A 22093-nucleotide genomic window follows, 5' to 3' on the forward strand; every position below is an offset into this window, starting at 1 on the left:
TCAATTGTGTAGAAATCGATAGATGTAAGAATGTTGGTATCACCAGTGTTATGAAAGGATACGCTTCTCTGAGCCCGGGACAACAAAATATTCTGGAAAATGCTGGTTGGATTGTTAATGAAGATGACAACAAGCTGACTGATAATAGCGGTTACTTTGATGTCTCAGTACCGCTGAGTTTCATTCTTGGATTTGCTGAAGATTATCAACGAATTATCGTGAATGCCAAGCATGAATTGATACTGATCAGATCAAATACTGATCAAAATGCTTATGTTGTTACCGTTGAGAATGAAAATGTTTCAATTACGATTCAAAAAATTGAGTGGATTGTACCGTATATAACAATGTCTGACAAGCAAAAAATCGAGGTGTTGAATTACATAACCTCCGATCCAGCTATCCCAATCAGTTTCCGGACTTGGGAATTGTATGAGTATCCACTGCTACCAGCTACCAACAAGCATATTTGGATAATCAAAACAACAAATCAGCTTGAGAAACCTCGTTTTGTTATCCTTGGATTCCAAACAGCAAGAAAGAATCAACCGGATCAAAATGCAAGCGAGTTTGACCACTGCAACATTAGAGATATTAAGCTGTTCTTGAACTCTCAGAGTTATCCATATGGAAATTTGAACCTCAACATTGTGCATACCCTGTGGAAAAAGCCTGATAGAAAATATTAAGTTCCCATAAGAATCCTGATACGTCTATGTGGACCAAAAAATGCTCCGATATAAATGCTATCATAACTTATCCGTTGTTACCAAAAATTAAAATCTATCCGTGTTTTCCTTATCGTAATTCATAGGATTGTATCATTGTTTTCAATTGATTGGACTTTACTCGGATAATCGGTTAGAGTATTCATAGGGTTAAATACATCCCGATCGAAACAGTAATTTCATAAGCATATACAGTTGCTCGAAGCTATACTTTTTCGTCTGCAAATGCATTTAGGTCGTACAAGCTATATATGCATCGGATTTTCCAACTTATAGTTGAATTAGTATTACACAGGATGGTCTGCTCAATTTTTCTATCAGAAATTAACAGTAATTGCTCATTTAATTTTTCTCATCTCTATCGTTAATAATAATATATTTACAATACAGAAATGAGATTATGTTATATTTATTCATGAGGAAATGCTGTTTCAAAAACACATTAAATTCCAATAACTGAAACTGACATTCCATTAAATTAACCGTAATTGAAACTATAAGCAATTGCAGTTTTTTTTTTGTATGAATTTTATAGGATATCACAACAATATTTCTTTGATTTTCTATATGTTATACACCTATATAAATCTTCCCATAATGAGAAACAATGAGAAATAATTTTTATCAGAAATTTTTTTTTGAGTACCGATTGAGTCAGATATTTATTACAAAATACAATTCATTTATTTATTTCAGTTTTTTAAGTTTAAACAAATTTAATTTCAGTTTCACCTGTAAAATCCAAAATGTCTCATTTGCAGTTACTGATTTTTATGATCAAAAGGATCATATACGAATTTACTGTTTTAACCGTACAATCAAATAAATCTCATTAAAAAAAAATTATTAACAATCTTTATGATATTAATTATTTTTTTGATAGATATTTTAGACACAAAAAGTAATTAGATATACTCTGAAATTGCTTTACAAAATAAAAAATAATCGTTACTTCAAAGTACCTATAAGCTAAAAGAAATTACGTGTTTAATTTTATAATTTGAAATAAGAAGAATGACTGACAACATTTGGATTACTTAAGAGAAAATAATATTTAATTTCTCATTTTCTATTAAGTATGAATTTATGTAATTATAGTAGTTTTTTAAAATTATACAACTTTAATAAAATGTTTATTTCTTACAAACAAAATAAACACCATAATCTTGAGTATTTTTAATAATAAAGAAGAGTAAGAGTTGTCTTTCTCACTTACCTAGTAAAATAAAGGGGTACGAGATGGAGAAAAAGCTTCCACTGAAAAGTAGGGGAAGTCGAATCTGAAGTGTTTGAAAGTATAAGAGTTCTATCGTAGACAGTCGAGTCGCGTTATAAGATCGCTCATTACAAGTCCGTAGATAGAAGTTTCCCATACTCCCTCCACACGTCTCTATACTCTTCATTGGCCAAGAGATCGAACTCTTAACGAGAATCGGCTGTACATAACTAAAGCCCGCCAAAGTGTGTAGAAGCCGGTAGTCACGTTGGCTGTCGTTTCAGTTGTTTTTAGCCGTTCACAGTGAATTAACTGCGGTGTTAAATTGACAAAAAAATTATTTAAATAATTAAAATTTAATATTTAATATAATTTCAAGTAATCCATTGACACCAACATACACGTAAGTACTGAATATTTTTATTAAGTTTTGGAAGAATAATTATTTTTTGATATTTAAAAACTTCTTCATTATTGTTTAATTTTGTAAATATTTTACGACATGAGACTCTGCAGTAATTATTTTGAACAATGAAAATAAGTTTTAATTTTTATGTGTTGTAAAAATTACCGAATAACTGTTTCAATGTGCGTGAATATTTAACAGAGTTTTTGTTTTATTTGCTTATGATTAACGTAATAATAACATTACTTAATAGTATTGCAATTTTAAAATAAAGTTTGTTAATGTAGTGATATATTAATTCGAACAAGTGCCGTGCATAATATGATTGTATTAGTGTTTTCAGTTTAACAGGTAGAATATAGTAGGTACTATTGAAAAGTCAGCAATCATTATAATTATCATATATTTATAGCAGGTCAAAAAATGACTTTAGGAACTTTCAATTGTTTTTATTAATAAAAGTAGACTTACGAAGCCGGATTTTTTGTTCAGAGACGTAAAAATATTTAAAAGACCCGACATACACTGTTAACAAAACTAGTATCTACTTACTTTACATATTTGTTTGATGTTGGATTAGAATAAATTTGTTAAATATAGATATTCAATTTAGTATGCATGCTCTGATTTTAGAAAAGTATGTACTATGTACTTAACTGAATCTATTTATTATATTCTAGTGACCTACGGATAATCACCATGTTTGCTAACATCAAGTTAGTAGATGAAGACAAATATGATACTATTCCATTTATATGGGTAAAAAATTATGATCAAGTAAAGCTACCTGTAAATAGAAACAAACAACACTATATCTTATATGAAAATCAACCACCAAAAAAAGCTTTGCTGCTATTCGTTGAAGGTACGTATTCTATTGAATTTAATGTGTCCCTTTTAAACTCTTAAGAAAATGTATTGAACACTTTAAAATTATAAGCAAAATTTGTCCTGATTTTAATATAAATGAAACCAAATGATTTTAATAACTGTATAAATGTAAAGTTTCAAAGGTTTTTTTTTTCAAACTTAGTTAATTTGTCTGTACGAATGCATAACAGTATTTTACACTATTATCCACTCAAAGAAATTAAAATATTTTATAATGTGGTTCTTATTACCACTGTTATCTTTATAATTTGGCATAATGTATTATATTTTCTATCGTGTAATGTGATGGATGTGCTTATAATATTTATTATTTTTCAGATACAATTGATGTACTCGAAAAACAAATAAAATCAAAAAGAATCACAGTTCCACCTCCTCAAAATCAAGATTCAGCCACTGAATTAAGTGACACTGAAATTGATGAAAGCAGTGCGAAAAATAAAACAACTTCAAATGTTGACATAAATCCTGTTGTCAACCAACAATTAGAACAGTTGAAGGCTAAATTGGCGGTAAGTTTTTTTAAGGCATTATTATTTTAAATTAATTCTTAGATTTTCATAAATCTTTAATGAAAGTTATTAAATAAACCTAGCTATTGGAATTGTCTATCATAAAAAAACTGTCATTTAAATTGGAACTATAAAACTATAAATTTTAATCATGCACTACATTAGCGTGCTTCAATCCCCAATAACAAGGAATCAATAATCAGTTTCCGATAATATCAACACTAAAAAACTTGTCACATTGTAGATTTGAAATTCAAATCTTTCAATTGAAAAAATTTTTCTATTCATTACTATAGTATTTAAAAAAAAAAAATTAGTCATATCTTAGCATTGAAATATAATGTTATTTTTGGAATTAAAAGTAAAGTATTTGATAAAATAACTCTTACGAACTTGTTCTTATTTCTTCTTTTCTTTCATTTGATTTTTAGGTGTCTTTTACGCGGTTTTCAATTTTTATTTTTTACAAAATAGATTAGTAAAAGAGATCAGTTATTGAAATGATTTTTTTATACTTGTTTTTCGTTTATTATGTATGTATCATCATTAGTTATAATTAGTCTTGGACTATTATATTTTGAGAAAATAATATATTATTATTATATTGGTAATATGCTCATAAATTGATACTTTGAACTACAGTTTAGCGATTCAATTTATTTCAATAGTATCGTATGAATCAGTAAAATTAAAAAATGTATTTTTTAATTTTTTAACTTCTGAATTAACCCATCGCCGATAGTAAAGCTACTTTTGAAAATTACCGTTTTCTTACTATCTCTAATTTTTTAAGCATAATTATTCAAGATTTCACATTTAATCAATCTTTATAAATGCAGTTCGATTCTTCATTATAGATAGAGATGAAACAGCAAAAGAGCCGACGGATAAATAAACAATATTTATTTAAAGATTATAATCCTTATCAAGTTAGTAGAGCAACTCGATCTCGACATAAAAATAAAATAAAACAGCTGTATGAAAAAAATTTATTCTCAGGAGGTAACGTATACATGCATTCTGGAAAAAAAAATCTATATTCATTATTTTTTTGAAATGGCAAAACCTAAGTTCTCTTTCATCAATTTATAGAAAACAGTCCTCAAAACATATTTGATGCTAATAATACAGATTTTCCAATAACTGAGCCATTAGTTTCTAATACGACAAAATTGCTTCAGTCATCCATTAGCTCTACTTCTGTAGTGTCATTAGAACAACACCAACACCCTATGGAAGAAAATTCCACCATGGACTTCAGTACTAGCTTAGTAGACTCGCATTGTATTTCTAAGGAAACTCAGATAGATTGTTCGGATCCTCATCAACAACAATCTACTCACAATCAATGTGACGTATCATCAAGATATTTAGAAAACGGCAATACTTTAGATGATAAACTAAGTTCCGAAAGTAACTTCTCAAATGATAAGCCGTATTCTGATAGCGACAGCGACTCAGATAGTGAAGTAACTTCTGATAGCGACAGTGACTCAGATAATGAAGAAACTTCTGATAGTGAAAGTGAAGTAGATTCAGAGCAAGATTCAGAATATGAGCAAACTACCGAATCGGATTCAGACAATTCATCGACCGATGACTCATTTCGTTTTAACTGTGATAAAATGAATGGTTCTACAATCATGTTTCCACAGTCAAGTAGTACTGTCTCAGATGTATTGCTAATGGTTACGGCATTTTCAGTATCTAAACATTTGACAAGAAATGACCAAGATGACTTAATTAATTTAATAAAAGTTTTAGCTGGTCCAGCATTTGAATCTTGGAATGCTTCCCATTATTCACGGTCGAAAGCATATAATCCTCCAAGAAAGAAAATTCAATCAAATTTTTATTGCCAGACAGAAAAATGTCAACGCATTTTACATACAAGGAAATTATCGGATAAGGACAAAAAAATAAAAGTTCAATGTTCTGACTGTAAAGCAAAGTAAAAACTACCATCGGCGAGTAAAAATCAATTTATCATTATTGATTTGAAATATCAATTGAAATTATTATTCAGAGATATGGAAGTAAAAAATGATTTATTGATGATGGAGTTATAAATGATATATATGACAGCCAACTGTATAAAGCTGTACAAAAACTTTCACCAGGCGCATTGACTTACAACGTCAACACAGATGGCGCACCACTTACAAAAAGCTACAAACGAAGTATGTGGCCAATACAACTTCATATAAATGAATTATCACCAACATTGCGGTTTCGTAACGTTCTTCTTGGTGGTTTATACATTACATCGGCTGAGCCATCTCCCGAATTTATGCAAACTTACATGTCAAAATTTCTTGAAAAAGCAAATAATATAATGGAAGCTGGTATAAATATAACTGATAATGAGGATCGAATAAGAAATTTAAAATTTTTCTGTCTTTTATTATGCGTAGATTCGGTTGCTAGACCAGTTATCCAAAACCGTTTCCAGTTCAACGGATATTTAGGTTGTAGTTGGTGTTATGCGACTGGAGTTTACGATAGTTCTGCTATGAGATACCCTATCACTCAACAAGTTCCATTATTGCGAACAAATCAAAGTCATATTAAAGATGTAGAACAAGTGGAAAAATTGGGAAAGTCAATAAACGGCGTCAAAGGTAATTGTGCAATGCTAGAATTGAAACATTTCGACTGCGTGTGGGGTTTTCCTTTAGATTACATGCACGGCATTTTATTAGGTGTATCCCGACATTTATGGGCATTGTGGACTAAACCAGGAACTCCATATTATTTAAATCCTCAACAACGAAAAAAGATCATGGCTCGTCAATTACACATTAAAAGACCTCAAGAAATTCATAGACTTGTGAGAACAGTAGATCAAACAGCAAAATGGAAAGCTTCAGAATGGGAATCGTGGCTATTATTTGATAGTGTACCGTGTCTAGCGGGTATTCTCGATGAAAAATGTTTTCAGTCGTACCTCCTATTAGTTTCAAGTATATATACGTTGATGACAGACAATATAAGTGAAGAAGATATTTTACTATGTGAAATAAATTTACTTCAGTTTATACGTGATTGTCAACTAATTTACGATGTTAACTCGATGACATTTAACTTATACTCATTGTTGCATGTTGTAGAATCAGTTAGGCAAAGTGGACCATTGTGGTCAAGTTCTGCTTTTCCTTTTGAAAGCATGATTTTTCTTATTAAACGTTACATAACAGGAGTTAGTGGTGTCTCAAATCAAATAGTTAATTCTATATTGAAAGAGAAAAATATTAGATGCAACATTGACTATAATACTGAATCTGTGAAATGCCGTAATTATTGTAAGGATCTGTTTAAGCCACGAAAACTGAAGAACTGTACACGAAGTGATGATCATGCTTTACTGATTGGCACTGAGAAATCACCGGACGATCAATTGATTCTATTGATGCACCAATATTTTGACAATACTCATTCAACTAAAGTTTATGATCGATGTATTTATAATAAAATGGTGCTTCGCAGCACAGCTTATACACGTCCTACAAAAACAAACGATACTGTAGTTCAGTTAGATACAAAAAAATTTATTCGGATTAATGATTTTTTCTCTTTAAATAATACGTGTTATCTTTATGGCAATCAAATATTAACTGTTCAAACAGCTTTCCAATCAAATGTTCAATTATCTCATATCTTACAAGTAAGAAGCATAAGACAAGAAATTTTGATCGCCAGTATTCAAAGTATACGAACAAAAGTTATTTTTTTTTCAACTGGTGAAAATGATTACATTTGCTTCTTCCCTAAAAATTTGGGGACATAATTATTCATTGTATTATGTTAATATTATGTGTTATAGTAATCTTTTTTCATGTATTATTAGTCATTTTTCTCTATTAAAATTATGCTAAAAAATTCTGAAAATTCATAGATTATCTCATTACATTTTTCGCACAAAAACTAGTTTATTATAATAACAGAAATGGTTGAACCAATTAATAACAAATAAATATTTAAGTAATATTAAAGCAGAGCACTATAACTTATAAATTTCTATGAACTCACTATCTGTAACTTACTTTATAGCATTGACTATTACTGTAATTTTACTTTCATTATTAATATTGCTTAATTAGAAAGTATGTCTAAAAAGTTTTTCAAAATTAAACTGTGTATATTAAATCATATTTTATTGAATAAACAAAATTTGAATATTTTAAAACTAACAGGCTATTAGTAATGGGACAGAAGTTCATGACAATTTGGCAACCAAAGTTCATGACAATAATGATAAAGAAAATTCAAAATTCATATTAAATCATAGTAAAGATCATGAAAATGTTCTGAAAGAAGTGACTACTCCTCCAAAAACACTACATCCAGAAAAATTGGACCTACTTTCAATGAAGATTGAAAAAAGTCGAAGGAAGTCAAAGTCAGTTGCATCCATTTTACTGTAGATTGTTTCATTTTTCTATATAAATTAAAAATTTCGCTTTTGTTATTTATTATGAGATCAAAATTTGAATATTCTTGCTTATAAAATTTATTAGACATATTTTGCATCTTACATCTATGAAGTGTTTTTTGTTTTTATTGTATATGTAAAAATTTTGTTTACAATATCTAAATTCCGTTCAAATAGTCGGCGATAATTCATACTATTTTACAGAAAAGAAAGCGTGATCCGGAATCATTGATGGAAACTATGCCCAACAAAAAATCTCGTAAAAATCGTAAAGACAAAAAATCTAAAGGGATGAAGGTAAAAATTTAAAACTAAATTATAAATTATAATATTATTTATTTTTAATAATAATAATTAAATACATTCAAAGATCAGAATTAAATAATTTAAAACGAATATAATTGAAGGCAAAAATACAAAATTTCTAAGATTAGCTCTTAAACGATGCTCACTGATTTAGAGTAAACTGCTAACTGAAATAGAGTAAATTTATTACAGTAAAAAGTTATCTATTGCAGATGCGGGAAAAAAATTTTTATGTCCTTTTCTCATACGTAGTATAAAAATTGATTTATCAGTGAAAATTATAATAAAGTATTTATCGAAGTGAGTGACTGTATAGATATATATTTTTTTTTCTTTTTCAGAAATCGGCAGATTCTAAAAAACAGAGAAACTCTATCATAGAAAAAACAACAAGCTATTTAAGTCATGATGGTGGCAGTAGACAGGTGCAAAATGTCAGTATAATTAAAAATAGCTCATATCAGACAATTTCGAAAATGTTTAAAGTATCTAATATCAATCTATAAATATTTCTAGAATGGATCTATGAAATCAACAGGATCAGTAAAATTACAAGTTAAGAAAGACGATAAATCTATTACAGTAACAAAAAGCGACGCACATGATATTCTTCCAGATGGACTTCCAAATCGAGATATAGTCGAGGGAAATAAACAAAAAGAAATTATTTCAGAGGAACATGACAATGACCAACTATCTCAAGTAATATGATAAAAAATTATTTTAAATTGAAATATCCGTGAGCGGAACACTTATCTCTATCTAAAAAATTATGCTAAAATCTTAGAAATTGTTATGATTTAGGTTAACAATATGTTGATATTGCACTATAAAAATTTTGAGAGTATTAGTGACATTCATTAAACCGTAGCGGTTTTTGTCTTGTGAATTTCATAGAAATGTAACTATTAAAATTATCTTTAACGCGCAACTTTTTACAGATTTTGTTACTTCTCAAGTAAATCTGGCATGTGGATTTAAGAAATACCATAAGTTCAAAAATTTATTTATGTATGTATTTATAGAATACTGAAAACCCTGAAAACGTCACTGAAATTAGTATACATACATAAATTTATGTGAAGTTTTCCGAAAGCACTTGTAATAAGTTTTAATTTACATTACTTTTTCATTTACATTACTCAAATTGCGATTTTAATAAAAATTCTTTATTAAGCTTTAAATTCTATGAAATTTTTCCATTCCATTCATTTTCACAACTTTACGAGTTGTTAGTCGAACTTTGAAATGTCCTTCAATTTGCTCAACATAAGACTTTTTTTCTTAAAAAAAAATTGATTCTTATTAATCAAATTTTTGAGTTTAAAAACGCCTCTAAGTTGACGAGAATTAGGAAATAAATTAAAAATAATAATGTTGGCCTGTCGAAATAAAAAGGATGAAAAATTTTATCAATATTTGATAGAATTTGCATTATTTCTGCTTAATGCAAATTTTCAAATTTTATCTTAACATATTTTCAGACAAAAATAAGTGGATCTCAAGAAGTTGATCCAACGGTATCAGAAATTGCTGAAACTCCCGAATTTCTTGAGCAAATTAACTTGATTAAAGACTCGACCGCAACTACCCTGAATGCCAACAATACTTCTCTCGAAAGTGGATCAACAAAAACTGTCTTGGAAGAAAGTGCCGCTGAGCAAGATGACGTATGTATACAATGATTAATTTATCATGATAATATGATAATAACGTAATAACTTTTAATAAAAATTAATATTTTTAAGTGTAGAGAATATATTAAGCTTCATATTTTATCGATAAAAAAATAAGTGGATATCGTACATAAGTAGACAGAAAAAAAAATGTTTTTGAACCAAGTATATAATTTTGAAGAACTGAATATTCTTGATTTGAGTAGTAGAAAAATTTTTGATTTAAGGAAATTTTACTTGATAAAAGAATTTTTGTCTTCAATTACCCTCTTCAAGACAATTCAAGACAATTACCCTCTTCAAAATTATATTCTTGGTTCAAGAATTTTTTCTCTTGAATCAAGTAAATTTTTTTCAGTGTAGTAACTATAAAATATTCGAAATATTTTATGATTCTTTCGAGTGCTTATCTTCTTTTATATCTTGCAAATGTGAAAAATATGAAACGAACTTCAATAAAATATAAAAATTTTTATAATAATTAAATAAAAATTTGAATTTTTACCGTCTTACTAGCTACTCAAAAAAATGGTAAAAATTGTTGCCGGCTTTTTTGTGATATTTTTCCCCTTTAGTATGCGAAAATACAATATAACTAATGAAGCTGTTAATTGGAAATCACATCATTAATTTTTCAGTTTTTAACTGTTCTATCAGTTATGAAAATTTGAAGCTTTCTCATAACTAATAGAAATCAAACTGTGAATTTTAGAACTCTATTTAATTAAATAATTTATTATAAAATATTAAGCTTAAATAATCAAACGCTAATAAATTGTTACCTGTCATTCAAAGAATGTATAACAAATGAATTCTAACAAAACGAATAATATAGTTATTTTATCATTTTATTTATGTAAAAGCCAGTGTGTTTCTTTCGAATTTTCTATTTATCATATTACTTACAGATTTCCTGTGAACCTTTTCGTTTTTTCGATCAGCCTGTGAATGAGTCTTTGAAGAAGAAGAAGAAAAGTAAGCTTTCAGACAAAAAGCCGAAACGTAGCAAAAGTTCGAAGGTGCGTAATTAAAGTAATAAAACTATTAAAATGAAATGAATCAGTTTTTCAAATATTAATAATTTATTTCGCTTTAATATAACATACTTTACTGTGTTACAGAAGAGTAAAATCAAAAATCAAAGAAATGAATCGGAAAATGGCGTTATGAACGAAGTAAGACAGGAAATAAATGACATTTAAAAAAGTCAAGAGGCTTTTCAGCAAGTAGTCACCGCAGCTTTGCAGACATTTTTGTCAAATTGGCAGCAGATTCAAAGTAATATTATATATATTATAAATCATTTCCATTTAAATTCATTGTTACTATATCAGTAATACAAGAAACTAGTGCAAAAATCGGTTAAAAAAACTCTACAATTTGATATAAGTAATAAAACTAAAATAACAAAGACCAATATTCGTAAACTGTCATAGATTTTATTTTCGTTATTTTTTTGAGATTATTTCTGCAAGTAATACATCGAAATAGTTCGTACTTTCTTCAAGTTAAAATACACGTAATATATACTAGCTTATATAATTTTTCTTAATAATACCTTCGCACCATCATTGAATCTCTAAATATCACTTGTTAGCCAACATAACTAATACGATTTAAAAGGAAAAATCGACATTTCATGTAACATGAATCAATTTACATTTTGCGATCGACAATAATGCATACTTTATTTAGAACTGATATGGATTAATTCATATCTATGATTATTTTCAGGTACACGCGCAACAGTACCGACAGCAGTTCAAGCAATAGATTTCGAAAATATACAAGTGCCTCCGCCAGTTGGTTTTATACGGATAGACACCGAAATGGTAAATTTTTATTTAAACTAAAAAATTTGAATCTAATTATTTTATTGTTGCTGTAGAAAAAATTGAATCGCTGCGTTTACTCTAATGAAAAGTATCCTAAAAAATACTTGTTTTTCAATTTTTTTTTGTCGATTGCATGAAAAGCTATCTCAAGTTTACTTATCAAACTTTAAAAGAGACCTATAATTTGATAAATGATCAGCGATTAAATATTCTATAGAAATCTTTTTCAAGTGTTAACTTGGAGTGTTTATTTACTTTTATTAATTATTTTTCAATTACTCGATATATGAAAATATATGCTGCGATGAAAATAAAAATGCGCAAAAAAAATTAATTGATCCAAGTCGGAAAAATGCTCTATTAAACATCTGATTTAACAATAAATTCAAGAGAAAAGATCTAATCACTAGAGTACTAGAGCCATATATGATAGTTAAATTTGTCATTAAAGACAAATTTGAGAATTAGGGATATAAAGGATAAAGGCGAAGGGGAGGACCTTTACTCAGTAGGAATTTTTCGGTAACTGAAAAAATAATTCAGACAGCTTAGACCGGGACTCTACCAGTTAAGGTATCCGAGACACTGTCCGTAACTACTATTCAGTCACCTAATAAGACCTATCGAGTAATAAACACCACCGTCCATCTTACGGTTAAGAGCCATATATGAAAGTACAGCTTGCAATTAACCGCTTGTCTCTTATACTTTTTATTAATTGCTGTAATCGAAATATTTTTAGATTCATTGTGGTCAAAATGTCTGGATTACTATTCAAGATTATAATAATGCAAAAGCTGCAGCTGGGACTGATGCTATCTTTGTAAAAATATAGCAGTAAATATATTTACTCGAGACGTATTAAAGACCAGTAGTATAACAGGTAAAAGAAGCAACAGAACCAAAGGACCTGCCAAACCAAAACTAGATCCCATCAAAATGCTTGCTGTTAGAGGTAAATTAATTTTATTTTTAGTTAAAAAATTAATTTTGTTGAGGGTAATTAAATTTTTTTACAGGTATTTACAGACATTATCTAAAGGAACACAGGCAATTGTCAGAAAAACATATCAATGAGAAGATTGACGACTACGTGGAATATATTCGGGGAAAAATTTCAGATCTAGAAAGACCAAAAAAAATACCACTTAAAAGTAAGAATAATTTAAAGTTATCAATGATATTTGTATATTGATATTGAGATACCATTAACTTAATTACATGAACATTCATAAACAATATTTAATCCTAGTTGTCTCGATGAAAATTAGATCTAAACATTTTATGGCATCAAATTTCATTCACAGTATATAAATATTTGTGTGTTATAGAAACTGAAAAAGAAGAGGCTAATGAAATTGAGAAAAAGGCTGATGGAAAAAAGAAAAAGAGTAAAGCCAGAATCCAGAAAAAAAAAGTTTCTAGCTCCAGTGACAATAGTAGTTCTAGTGAAGAAAGTACTGATTCTGAGAGTGAAACTAGTAGCAATGAAGACGCCGCTGATAACTAAACTTTTTTTTTCTATCTTTAATTTTTTAAGTAATAAATAAAATAATAAATAAATTTTGTCAAGTAATATAACAAAGTACAATTATTGCCAATATGTTATATTCCCGATATCCTTGATTAAAATTTCCAATAGGATCCCATCAAAAGCGACAAAAGCCACTTAGAAACCCATAAATTTTATTGTTTTCTAAGTGGCTTTTGTCGTTTTTGATGGGATCTTATTGGAGTTTTTCAATAGGGATATATATGATACGTATGATATTTTAAAAATATTAAATTTATTATCAATTATTGTTGATCAAACCCTCATGTCATTTGATCATTTTTCAATTTGATTTATCTGGTAAATTTTAATATAACGCTAAGATGAATTATTACGTTCAAAAATTATTATAACATTGCTTATACATTATCATAGATTTTTATTAGCAATATTACTTTTCATTGGGTGAAATACATATAGGAAATTATAAAAAGATCTAATTTATTTGCAAATACTGTTTTAAAACAATTTGTGAATGGAGAAAATGAATTGGAACAAACCCTATACGATTTTATCATTTTTTGATTTGGATTACCTGATAAACCTAAATGTAAAACAAGAATGGATTCATGCGTTGAAGGATATGTATGTATTGCCGATACTTTCTCATATATTATTATAAGCTATATTATACATATAAATACTATATTATACATATAAAAAAATATTAAAAGAAGATTTTCATTAACGGTAATTACTTTTTTTGAGCACTACGTGTATATTAAATATGCATGTGCATCAGCCTCATTCAATGAGATCATTTTCTTTTGAATAAAACCTGATTAATTTAAATACAATATTATAGTGGAATAGTACATTAAAAAACGAAGCGTATATTGCTGAAACTTTTCCATTAATTCTCATATACTGCGTTATATAATTTATATCTAATAAAATACATATAAATAAGAATTTAAAACGATTAATTAATTAATCAGCAATTACTGTTTTTCAACAGTACATGAATGGAAAATCTATATTTTGATTATACTCATACAATCTGATTGTCTTCTGGTTCGGATTGTCCGATAAAGATTGATATACTAACAGAATGGAAAATTATACTGAAGAGTACCATGTATATTTGACTGATAAAATCCCTGATTAAAAAAAAGTATTGAAAAGTATTGAAAAAGTATTGAATTACACACACTGTATATCTGTATATACATACAATATAGATATACAGTTGCATAGGTTCAATACTTTTTTTTAATCATGGATGACATGAAAACCATTGTAAATTTATCCGTAATTTCTTTATCAAAACAGTAGCTCAGAATTGCCGATACTTAATTATACTTTTCTATCTGTTTTTACTGATTATAATTCCATCGAAAACTATAATGTGTGTAATTTACTGATACAGCCTCATTGACTCTATCGGTTAATTCAAGTATCACATTTCAGGATTATAACCAATTGAAAATACTGATACAATCAAATCTGTCGTTCCTGTTCCAGATAAAATCCAATGAATCCATTATTTTTTTCGTTAATCGGTAAATATCTGAAATTGCTGTTTCAAAAACACAATAGTATGCAATAACTTCCAATCAAATATCGTATTTTATTGGGATTTATCAGACTTTTTCCACAGGGTAATCAGTATGCCTTGATGTATGATATGTACACAAATTTTCAAAGTGCTTACTATGGAAAAGAAGCTGAACCGCTATTGGCTAAAAAAAATTTTCTGAATAAAGCACCTCTGTATATAATTGACTGTTCCAAGCAGAACGAGTCAATCAAGTCTGGACCTGTGGATATACGCCTGGAATTTGAATCATCAGTACAGTTTCCAAATCAAACTGCTGCTTACTGCTTGATAATTCACGATCGAATAATTGAGTACAATCCCATCAGCAGCACTGTGAGAAAACTTACTTAATGGTGCAGTTTGATCCCAAACCCACCATACATTACATGTATGTATGGGACTTTGCATCCAGACAAGCGAGGAAAGGACCATGGGAACAAGCAGCAAGAGACGGAGAACGATTTCGCCGACGAATACAACAAATAAATAAAATTATTGATCCTGTACTAATCAATAAACTTAATGTAATTAAAAATAGTAACTAAACATGATGTAATTAAAAATAGTAAATAAAGAAAAACTTTTTTATAATTTTGGGTTTTTAATTATAAACCTTACTATAATAAGTATAAAAATGTATGATAAATATAAACATAACCTAAAACCATAAGTTAAATGGCGGGAAAGCATAAACATAACCTAAAAATCATAAGTTAAAAATCGGACAGCATAAACATAACCTAAAAAATTGAGATGATATCATCAACTACGCAGTTGAAAATTATACAACCTTGAACAGACTCAGAACTGTTGGATAGTGTCATATACTACGTAGTTCAAAAATCTACTGTGTACTTTGAATAACCAATCAAATTATCAATTAACCAAGAAGAAATAATTGACCAATAAGATTATCGAGTGGTGGGGATAAAATCTAGAGATTGGGTTATAAAAAGGTTGAATTGATTGGAAGAGTCATCATTCAGTCACTCTTCGTTGTCAAGAGCAGAGAAATGGAGATCATTCTAGACATTCAAGGATTCAGAGGAGCTGATAATCGCTTCATTGTTAAGGAGTTGGCCTCAATAACAATTCAACATGATATTGATAATATTGAAGAGTTATCATGCACACTATTTCAACCGCCATATCACTGGAAGGTGTTACCAGTCAACTATCAACGTCTGAATACCTGGCTGATCCGAAATTATCATGGAATCGGTTGGAATGCTGGAACAACTTCATATTACAAGCTCAAAGAAGTTCTCAATTATTTAACTTGTAATAAAAAAATTATTTATGTCAAAGGTATCGAGAAAAAGTTATGGGTTCAAAATTTAATTGATTGTAATAATAAAATTGTAATCGATCTCGATAATTTCAAATGTCCCTCTCTAAAAAGTATGAAAATTTGTAACAATCATTTTTGTAATTATCATTATCGTTTATCTGATTTATGTGCTTTGGAAAATGTAAAAAATTTAAAAGATTGGTTTGTAAGCACTCAATAAATCTAAAATAAATGAATTATAATTGTTATTATTATTATTATTATTATTATTATTATTATTATTATATCCTAACACATTTAATTAAGAATAGAATTAATTATTGTTAGTTACTAAATTCAAATTTTTAAATAATTTTTCCAACACTGTTACTGATAGTAATGCTTATAAACACCTGTAGATGGTGTAAATGGTTTTTTGATTTTTTAATTATGAAAATCAATAATCAATTTTTGTTTTTCTAATATTTTATAATTAATATTATTAATATTTGTTTAAATTAAAAGTCATGTATTATTTTATAAAGTCATTTGAAAAATAAAAAGTGAGTATTGATTTTAAAAAATATAGCGATAGAAGATTTTTGGATTCGACGATAGAGGACACATCAACCTCATATTAGTTTATCAAATAATAATTTTGAAATAAAGATAAATAATAATTATTATTTTCTAATATTTTCTAACATTTTATTTATTATTAATTTTGTTTAAATTAAAAGTTGTATGTTATTTTATATATTTATAGTAACTAGAAAAATTTTTCAAATATTTTTAAACTGGCTGCTTTCACGCGCCAAAATGAGCCCTTAAAGTAGAATTTTCAGTGATTAAATTTTAATCGAAAAAATGATGAATTTCGATGAAATTTCGGATTCAAGGATAATAAAAAATGATTATTATATCTATCCAATAATTTTTCATGACAACATTTATAAACATTTTTGTTAACATCAAAAAATATCAACTCACTGGCTGTGTATAGTGTGTATATAACGTGTGTTCAATGAAAGAACCAATTAGCATCATGCGTTTTGGGACTAAGAGTTTCTATTGGCTGATATCATAGAACTTTTTTCTAATAGGAAGAAAAAAATAATGCGTAGATGAAAATTATGTGAAGATAGACAGGGTTAAACTTGTAAAGCGTTAGTCTTGTAAAAAACAATAGTGACAACAATAGAAGCAAGTGCGTTGTAAGTTTTTTTCTACAATTTATTCTGCTATTTATCTTATAATTCAATGAATTAATAGTAACTATTATAATACTAATGTATAAGTTAATTAATAAATTAATTTATCATTTTTAGGAATATTTTAAAATTTGAAACTAACAAGAACAAAAACAAAGGTAATTTGAAAATTATTTGAATGAATATAATTTAACATAATATTTCTTTGGATTATAAAGGTAAACTTATTTTGTGTAATAATTGTATTGAATTTTTTCAAGATGGGGAATATGTTGAGTTATGAAATTATTATTCCTATCGAATGGTCTGCAATCAATCCAAACACGATATGGAATTTGATCATCCAGGAACTCGGTCTTTTGATTGTAGGAGGTGAACAATTTCATGAAGCTATTATCACCATCAATGATATTGCAACGATGCTAATTATAAGTCATGAGGAATTATCCTGGTGGTTCAAAGTTCCTGGAGATGTCATACCAACACCACTTCGATATGTGTTTTCCGGAGATCTTTTGGTTGTATCCTCAATTATATGATGAATATGTGGTGAAAGGACAACTACATGTACCAAGTGCGTTATTATTAATTTATAATAATAATATAAAACTATTTCCTTGTTTCAAAATATTCGCTCTATGTAAATGATATATCTAGAGATATAAGTTGAAATTATTATTATTACTGAAAAATTCAAATCTCATGATAGTGATTTGTAATGAATATATTTAAACAAGGTTCTGCAACTGAATGAAAAATCATTATTTATTCATTTATTCGTTTATTATTATAGTGTATCCATCAAAAGGTCTTGAACTTTGCTACAGTGCAATAATTCCTAATGATTGGTTGAGGATTAGATCAGAGGAGGATACTATCAATATCATTTTCCGGGAACTAGCTACAAGACTATGAAATGATGATGATTATATGATTAACCAGTCGGAAATATCAATAGATGATGTAAAAGTTAAGATTTGTATAAGTAACAACTGCTTAACTTGGTGTTTCCTGAAAGATGGTGATAATGAAGTTAATGATAATAATTATCAACGAATAAATGGTATAAGTGCATTATTTCAGAAGATGGTACATTTCCATGCACAAAGACGAGCAGTTGTTGCAGCTATTAATATGACTGATGAAGATGAAGATGAAGGGTTTTATGATGTGGAAAATGATGTTTGAATAGTTTTGTTAAAAATTTGATTTAAGAATTTCGAAAAATAATTTATATTTTTATATAGTTTAATGTATCGTTATTTATAAGAATATAAAAATATAAATGAAACTATAAATATAAATATTATTATTATTGTTATTATTATTATTTTGTTATTAAATGCTCAGGGGGGTTATCCCCGGAGTCCGATTCTCCGAGGGCCCAGCCTGAGCTCCATCCGTTACTGCTGGACCACTCCGCACAACAAGGCGGTTAGTGATCACAGCAGGCCAAAGTCATTTCCCTTAAGAGACGGAGAGAACCAAGTAAAACAGCCTTCTGCATCCTAACTGACAAGAACTCAGCTTTTGATGAGCAAGCTGGAACTTTGGCAAGTGAGGATACAAAAGACTGCTTCATCCCTCCTAGGACGCCAACAATCAGGACGACAAGCTTGACACGGTAACCTGGGTAAAGTTTACCAATTTCAAACAGGAGATCCTGATATATTTGTCTTTTGTGCTCTTCTTTGGCTGAGATGTTGTATTCAGCCGGGGCCGAGAACTCAATGACATAAATGTCACGAGTGGCCTTGTCGAAGAGCACAATATCAGGTTTGTTGTGATCTATCCGCCGGGTTGTTGCAAATGGCATGTTCCAATAAATTTTGCAACTGTCATTCTCAACAACCTGGGGAATATCTCCTGGCAAATAAGGCAGCACTGGTGTCACGTCAATACCGTAGCAATGACGAAGATAGTAGTACAGTACTCTCAGGGCAGCATTGTGACGCTGGATATATGCACCTCTCGCCAGCACTGGACATGCCGACAAAAGGTGCATAAGCGTCTCCGGATGTTGTCTACACCTCCTACAGGACGTGTCCGGAAGCTGCACCTGGAGCACCTTGCTACGGTACTCAAGAGTGTTAATGACACCATCTTGGCAGGCAAATATGAACCCTTCAGTCTCGGACATCAGGCCCGCTGACTTTAAGAAGGAAAACGTCAGCTGGATGGACGAGCCATGATCACGCACGTGTTTAAAGAAGACGCTGTGCATGGACTTGTCCATCAGTTCGCCAAGGAGTAGTTTTTCCTCGGCGTTCCTGATGACGCTCTTAAATTCCTCCTTTCGGAGTTCCATAAGAGCGTTTATTTCTCCAAGACCAAGGGTTCTTGCCGCATATATTGCTGCCTTATACAAGAATGACCCCTTATGCGCATTTTCATGTTTATGTACAATTTGCATAAGAAAGTCATCCTCGTCTGCAGTGAAATTGACAACTTCGTGAGTTAAACCCAGGACCAAACGGTCGTGAAGCCGCTCCAAACTCTGCAAACCTCTCCCACCGATGGACCGGGAGAGGTATAATCTGGCGACTGATGAATTGGGGTGCATACTCCGATTCATATTAATGATCTTACGGGTTTTGATGTCGAGATCTCGTAAATCCTTTCGGGTCCATTTCAGGATATAGTAAGACTGGGACAGCGAGCATGTTAGTAGCTGAGACTTTGTTTTTGCCGGAAAGTTCGGAGGACCAAATTTTCCGGAGTCTCCTAACATACTCGCTCTGGAGAGTTGTTCGGACTTCAGAGACCGCATGCATGCGGTGCTCTTCCATTCCTAGATATCTATACAACTCCCCGGCGTCTAATTGTCTTAAGACACTCCCATCTACTAACTCGACATCATCACCAGTATCAGAGCACTTACCCTCGCCAGATGTACGACCGCACACTTGTCCAACTCAAAAGACATTCCGACATCTCGTGTGTACTCTGCTACGATGTTGAGGGCTGCTTGTAGATGATCTTCATCAGCACTATATAGCTTCAGATCATCCATGTAAAGCAGATGGGTGATCGAATATTTTCGATCACCCGGAGGCCCCACAGAGTACCCACGAGTTTTACGGAGAGCAACAGATATAGGCAGCAGTGAAATGCAAAACAGCAGAGGGCTCAAGGAATCGCCTTGGAAGACCCCTCGTTTGTACTCCACAACTCCGGTTACGTGCAATGCGTTTCCACTTCCAATGTGAAAACGCGTTCGCCAGAGCTGCATTGTACGTCGAATGCATTCCACTATTTCGGGATTGACTCCCAGGCATTTGAGTAGATATAAAATCAACTCATGTGGAGTTGAGTCAAATGCCTTGCGATAGTCAATCCAAGCCATTGACAGGTTGCGTTGATAGTAGATCGCATCTTGTAAGACGCATCTATCTACCAACAAGTTGATCTTGCAACCTGACAGGCCTCTTTTACTGCCACGTTGTTCATATATCTGTTGCCATACAGGCTCTATCTGCTGCAAGATACGGTTATTTAAAATTTTTGTAAAAATTTTATAAACCGCATTCAAGCAGGTGATAGGCCTGAAATTCTTAGGGTCAGACAAGTCACCTTTTTTAGGTATCAGTACGGTTCGCCCTTCTACAAGCCAGTTCGGAATCGGATCGTCAACTCTAATGTACGATGTAAATATGCAGGCCAGATGGAGGTGGGTAGAAGTAAACTTCTTCCACCAGAAGACATTAATGCCATCTGGTCCCGGGGCAGCCCAATTTTTGCTGCCATTTAGAGCTGAACGAACTTCATCCACACTGACTGCAGGGCTCTCTTCATCAGCATTCTGCCGACGGTGTTCCCGACAGAATGCTTTGAAGTCGTGCAGAGCTGGAGTATTGGCGTTCACGTTTGGTTGATCTCCATACAACTCAGTCCAAAAAGCTTCCACCCGCTCAGGTGTTGGATAAGTCCCAGTAACATCGGTCTTTGCTGTCAGAAACCGTGAAGGGCTGGATCGAAACAACGAGTTGTCGACCAACCGCTTCAGCCTTTTCTCTAGTGACTTTTTGGCAGTCACTAGAGCCCGCAATTTATTAAGAGACTCTTCTTTGATGACAAGAAGAGTACTCTTGTTCAGTGTGTGATGACGCCACCGAAGTTCAGCAACAATGCGTCGAATTCGGGGCGTGTATGCTTTTTGAGTTGTTTCGAACTCAATCACACACTGAATGCGGGAGACATGTTTCCGGGATCTGTCAATTTTGGAGCCAAGTTGTAAGATGCGCTGTCTCAACCTTGCCTCGATCGAGAGACAATGTCTCTCTCTCGGAAAAGCCGAAACTGCTGCACCATACACAACCTGGCTCACAGTGAGCAGGGTGGAGTCCTCCCAGGATGGCTGCACGGAGATCTTCGTTTACCGCGTCAAGCTGTTGTTGGGAGTAAGTTATCTTTTTAGATATACTTACTTGCCGTCCTACAAAGGGATTGTTGTTGTCCAAGGAGGAACGGCGTCGCTCTTGGTGTAGTTGCGCCGGAAAGGAAAGTCTATTAGACTGC

General features: G+C 30.7%; 3 protein-coding genes across 4 annotated transcripts; all 3 read left to right on the plus strand.

The window, feature by feature from the left end:
• The first annotated feature begins 3089 nt into the window (after positions 1-3089).
• Positions 3090-12780, plus strand: LOC141528060 (uncharacterized). Its single transcript, XM_074243915.1, has 10 exons — positions 3090-3215; positions 3560-3753; positions 8390-8482; positions 8833-8925; positions 9008-9193; positions 9976-10161; positions 11076-11186; positions 11289-11445; positions 11902-11999; positions 12745-12780. Exons 3-8 carry the CDS (start codon positions 8417-8419, stop codon positions 11367-11369), a joined length of 723 nt encoding a protein of 240 aa, XP_074100016.1. The 5' UTR covers positions 3090-3215; positions 3560-3753; positions 8390-8416; the 3' UTR covers positions 11370-11445; positions 11902-11999; positions 12745-12780.
• Positions 5354-7662, plus strand: LOC141528059 (uncharacterized). Of its 2 annotated transcripts, XM_074243913.1 has the most exons (3): positions 5354-6098; positions 6168-6374; positions 6456-7662. In XM_074243913.1, the coding sequence occupies exons 1-3, from the start codon at positions 5936-5938 to the stop codon at positions 7538-7540; spliced, it is 1455 nt and encodes a 484-aa protein (XP_074100014.1). In that variant the 5' UTR covers positions 5354-5935; the 3' UTR covers positions 7541-7662. The 2 variants fall into 2 exon arrangements, with proteins under 2 accessions (XP_074100014.1, XP_074100013.1); XM_074243912.1 differs by having other exon boundaries at positions 5354-6374.
• Position 12781: 1 nt separating the features above from the next.
• LOC141528061 (uncharacterized) lies at positions 12782-13600 on the plus strand. The gene is made up of 3 exons (XM_074243916.1): positions 12782-12957; positions 13022-13156; positions 13334-13600. The coding sequence occupies exons 1-3, from the start codon at positions 12942-12944 to the stop codon at positions 13510-13512; spliced, it is 330 nt and encodes a 109-aa protein (XP_074100017.1). The 5' UTR covers positions 12782-12941; the 3' UTR covers positions 13513-13600.
• The last annotated feature ends 8493 nt before the right edge of the window (positions 13601-22093 follow it).

This window comes from Cotesia typhae, unplaced genomic scaffold (assembly GCF_013202065.1).
Source record: "Cotesia typhae breed Kobodo isofemale line unplaced genomic scaffold, CoteBio_Ctyphae contig_42, whole genome shotgun sequence".
In the NCBI taxonomy this organism is placed as follows: Eukaryota; Metazoa; Arthropoda; class Insecta; order Hymenoptera; family Braconidae; genus Cotesia; species Cotesia typhae.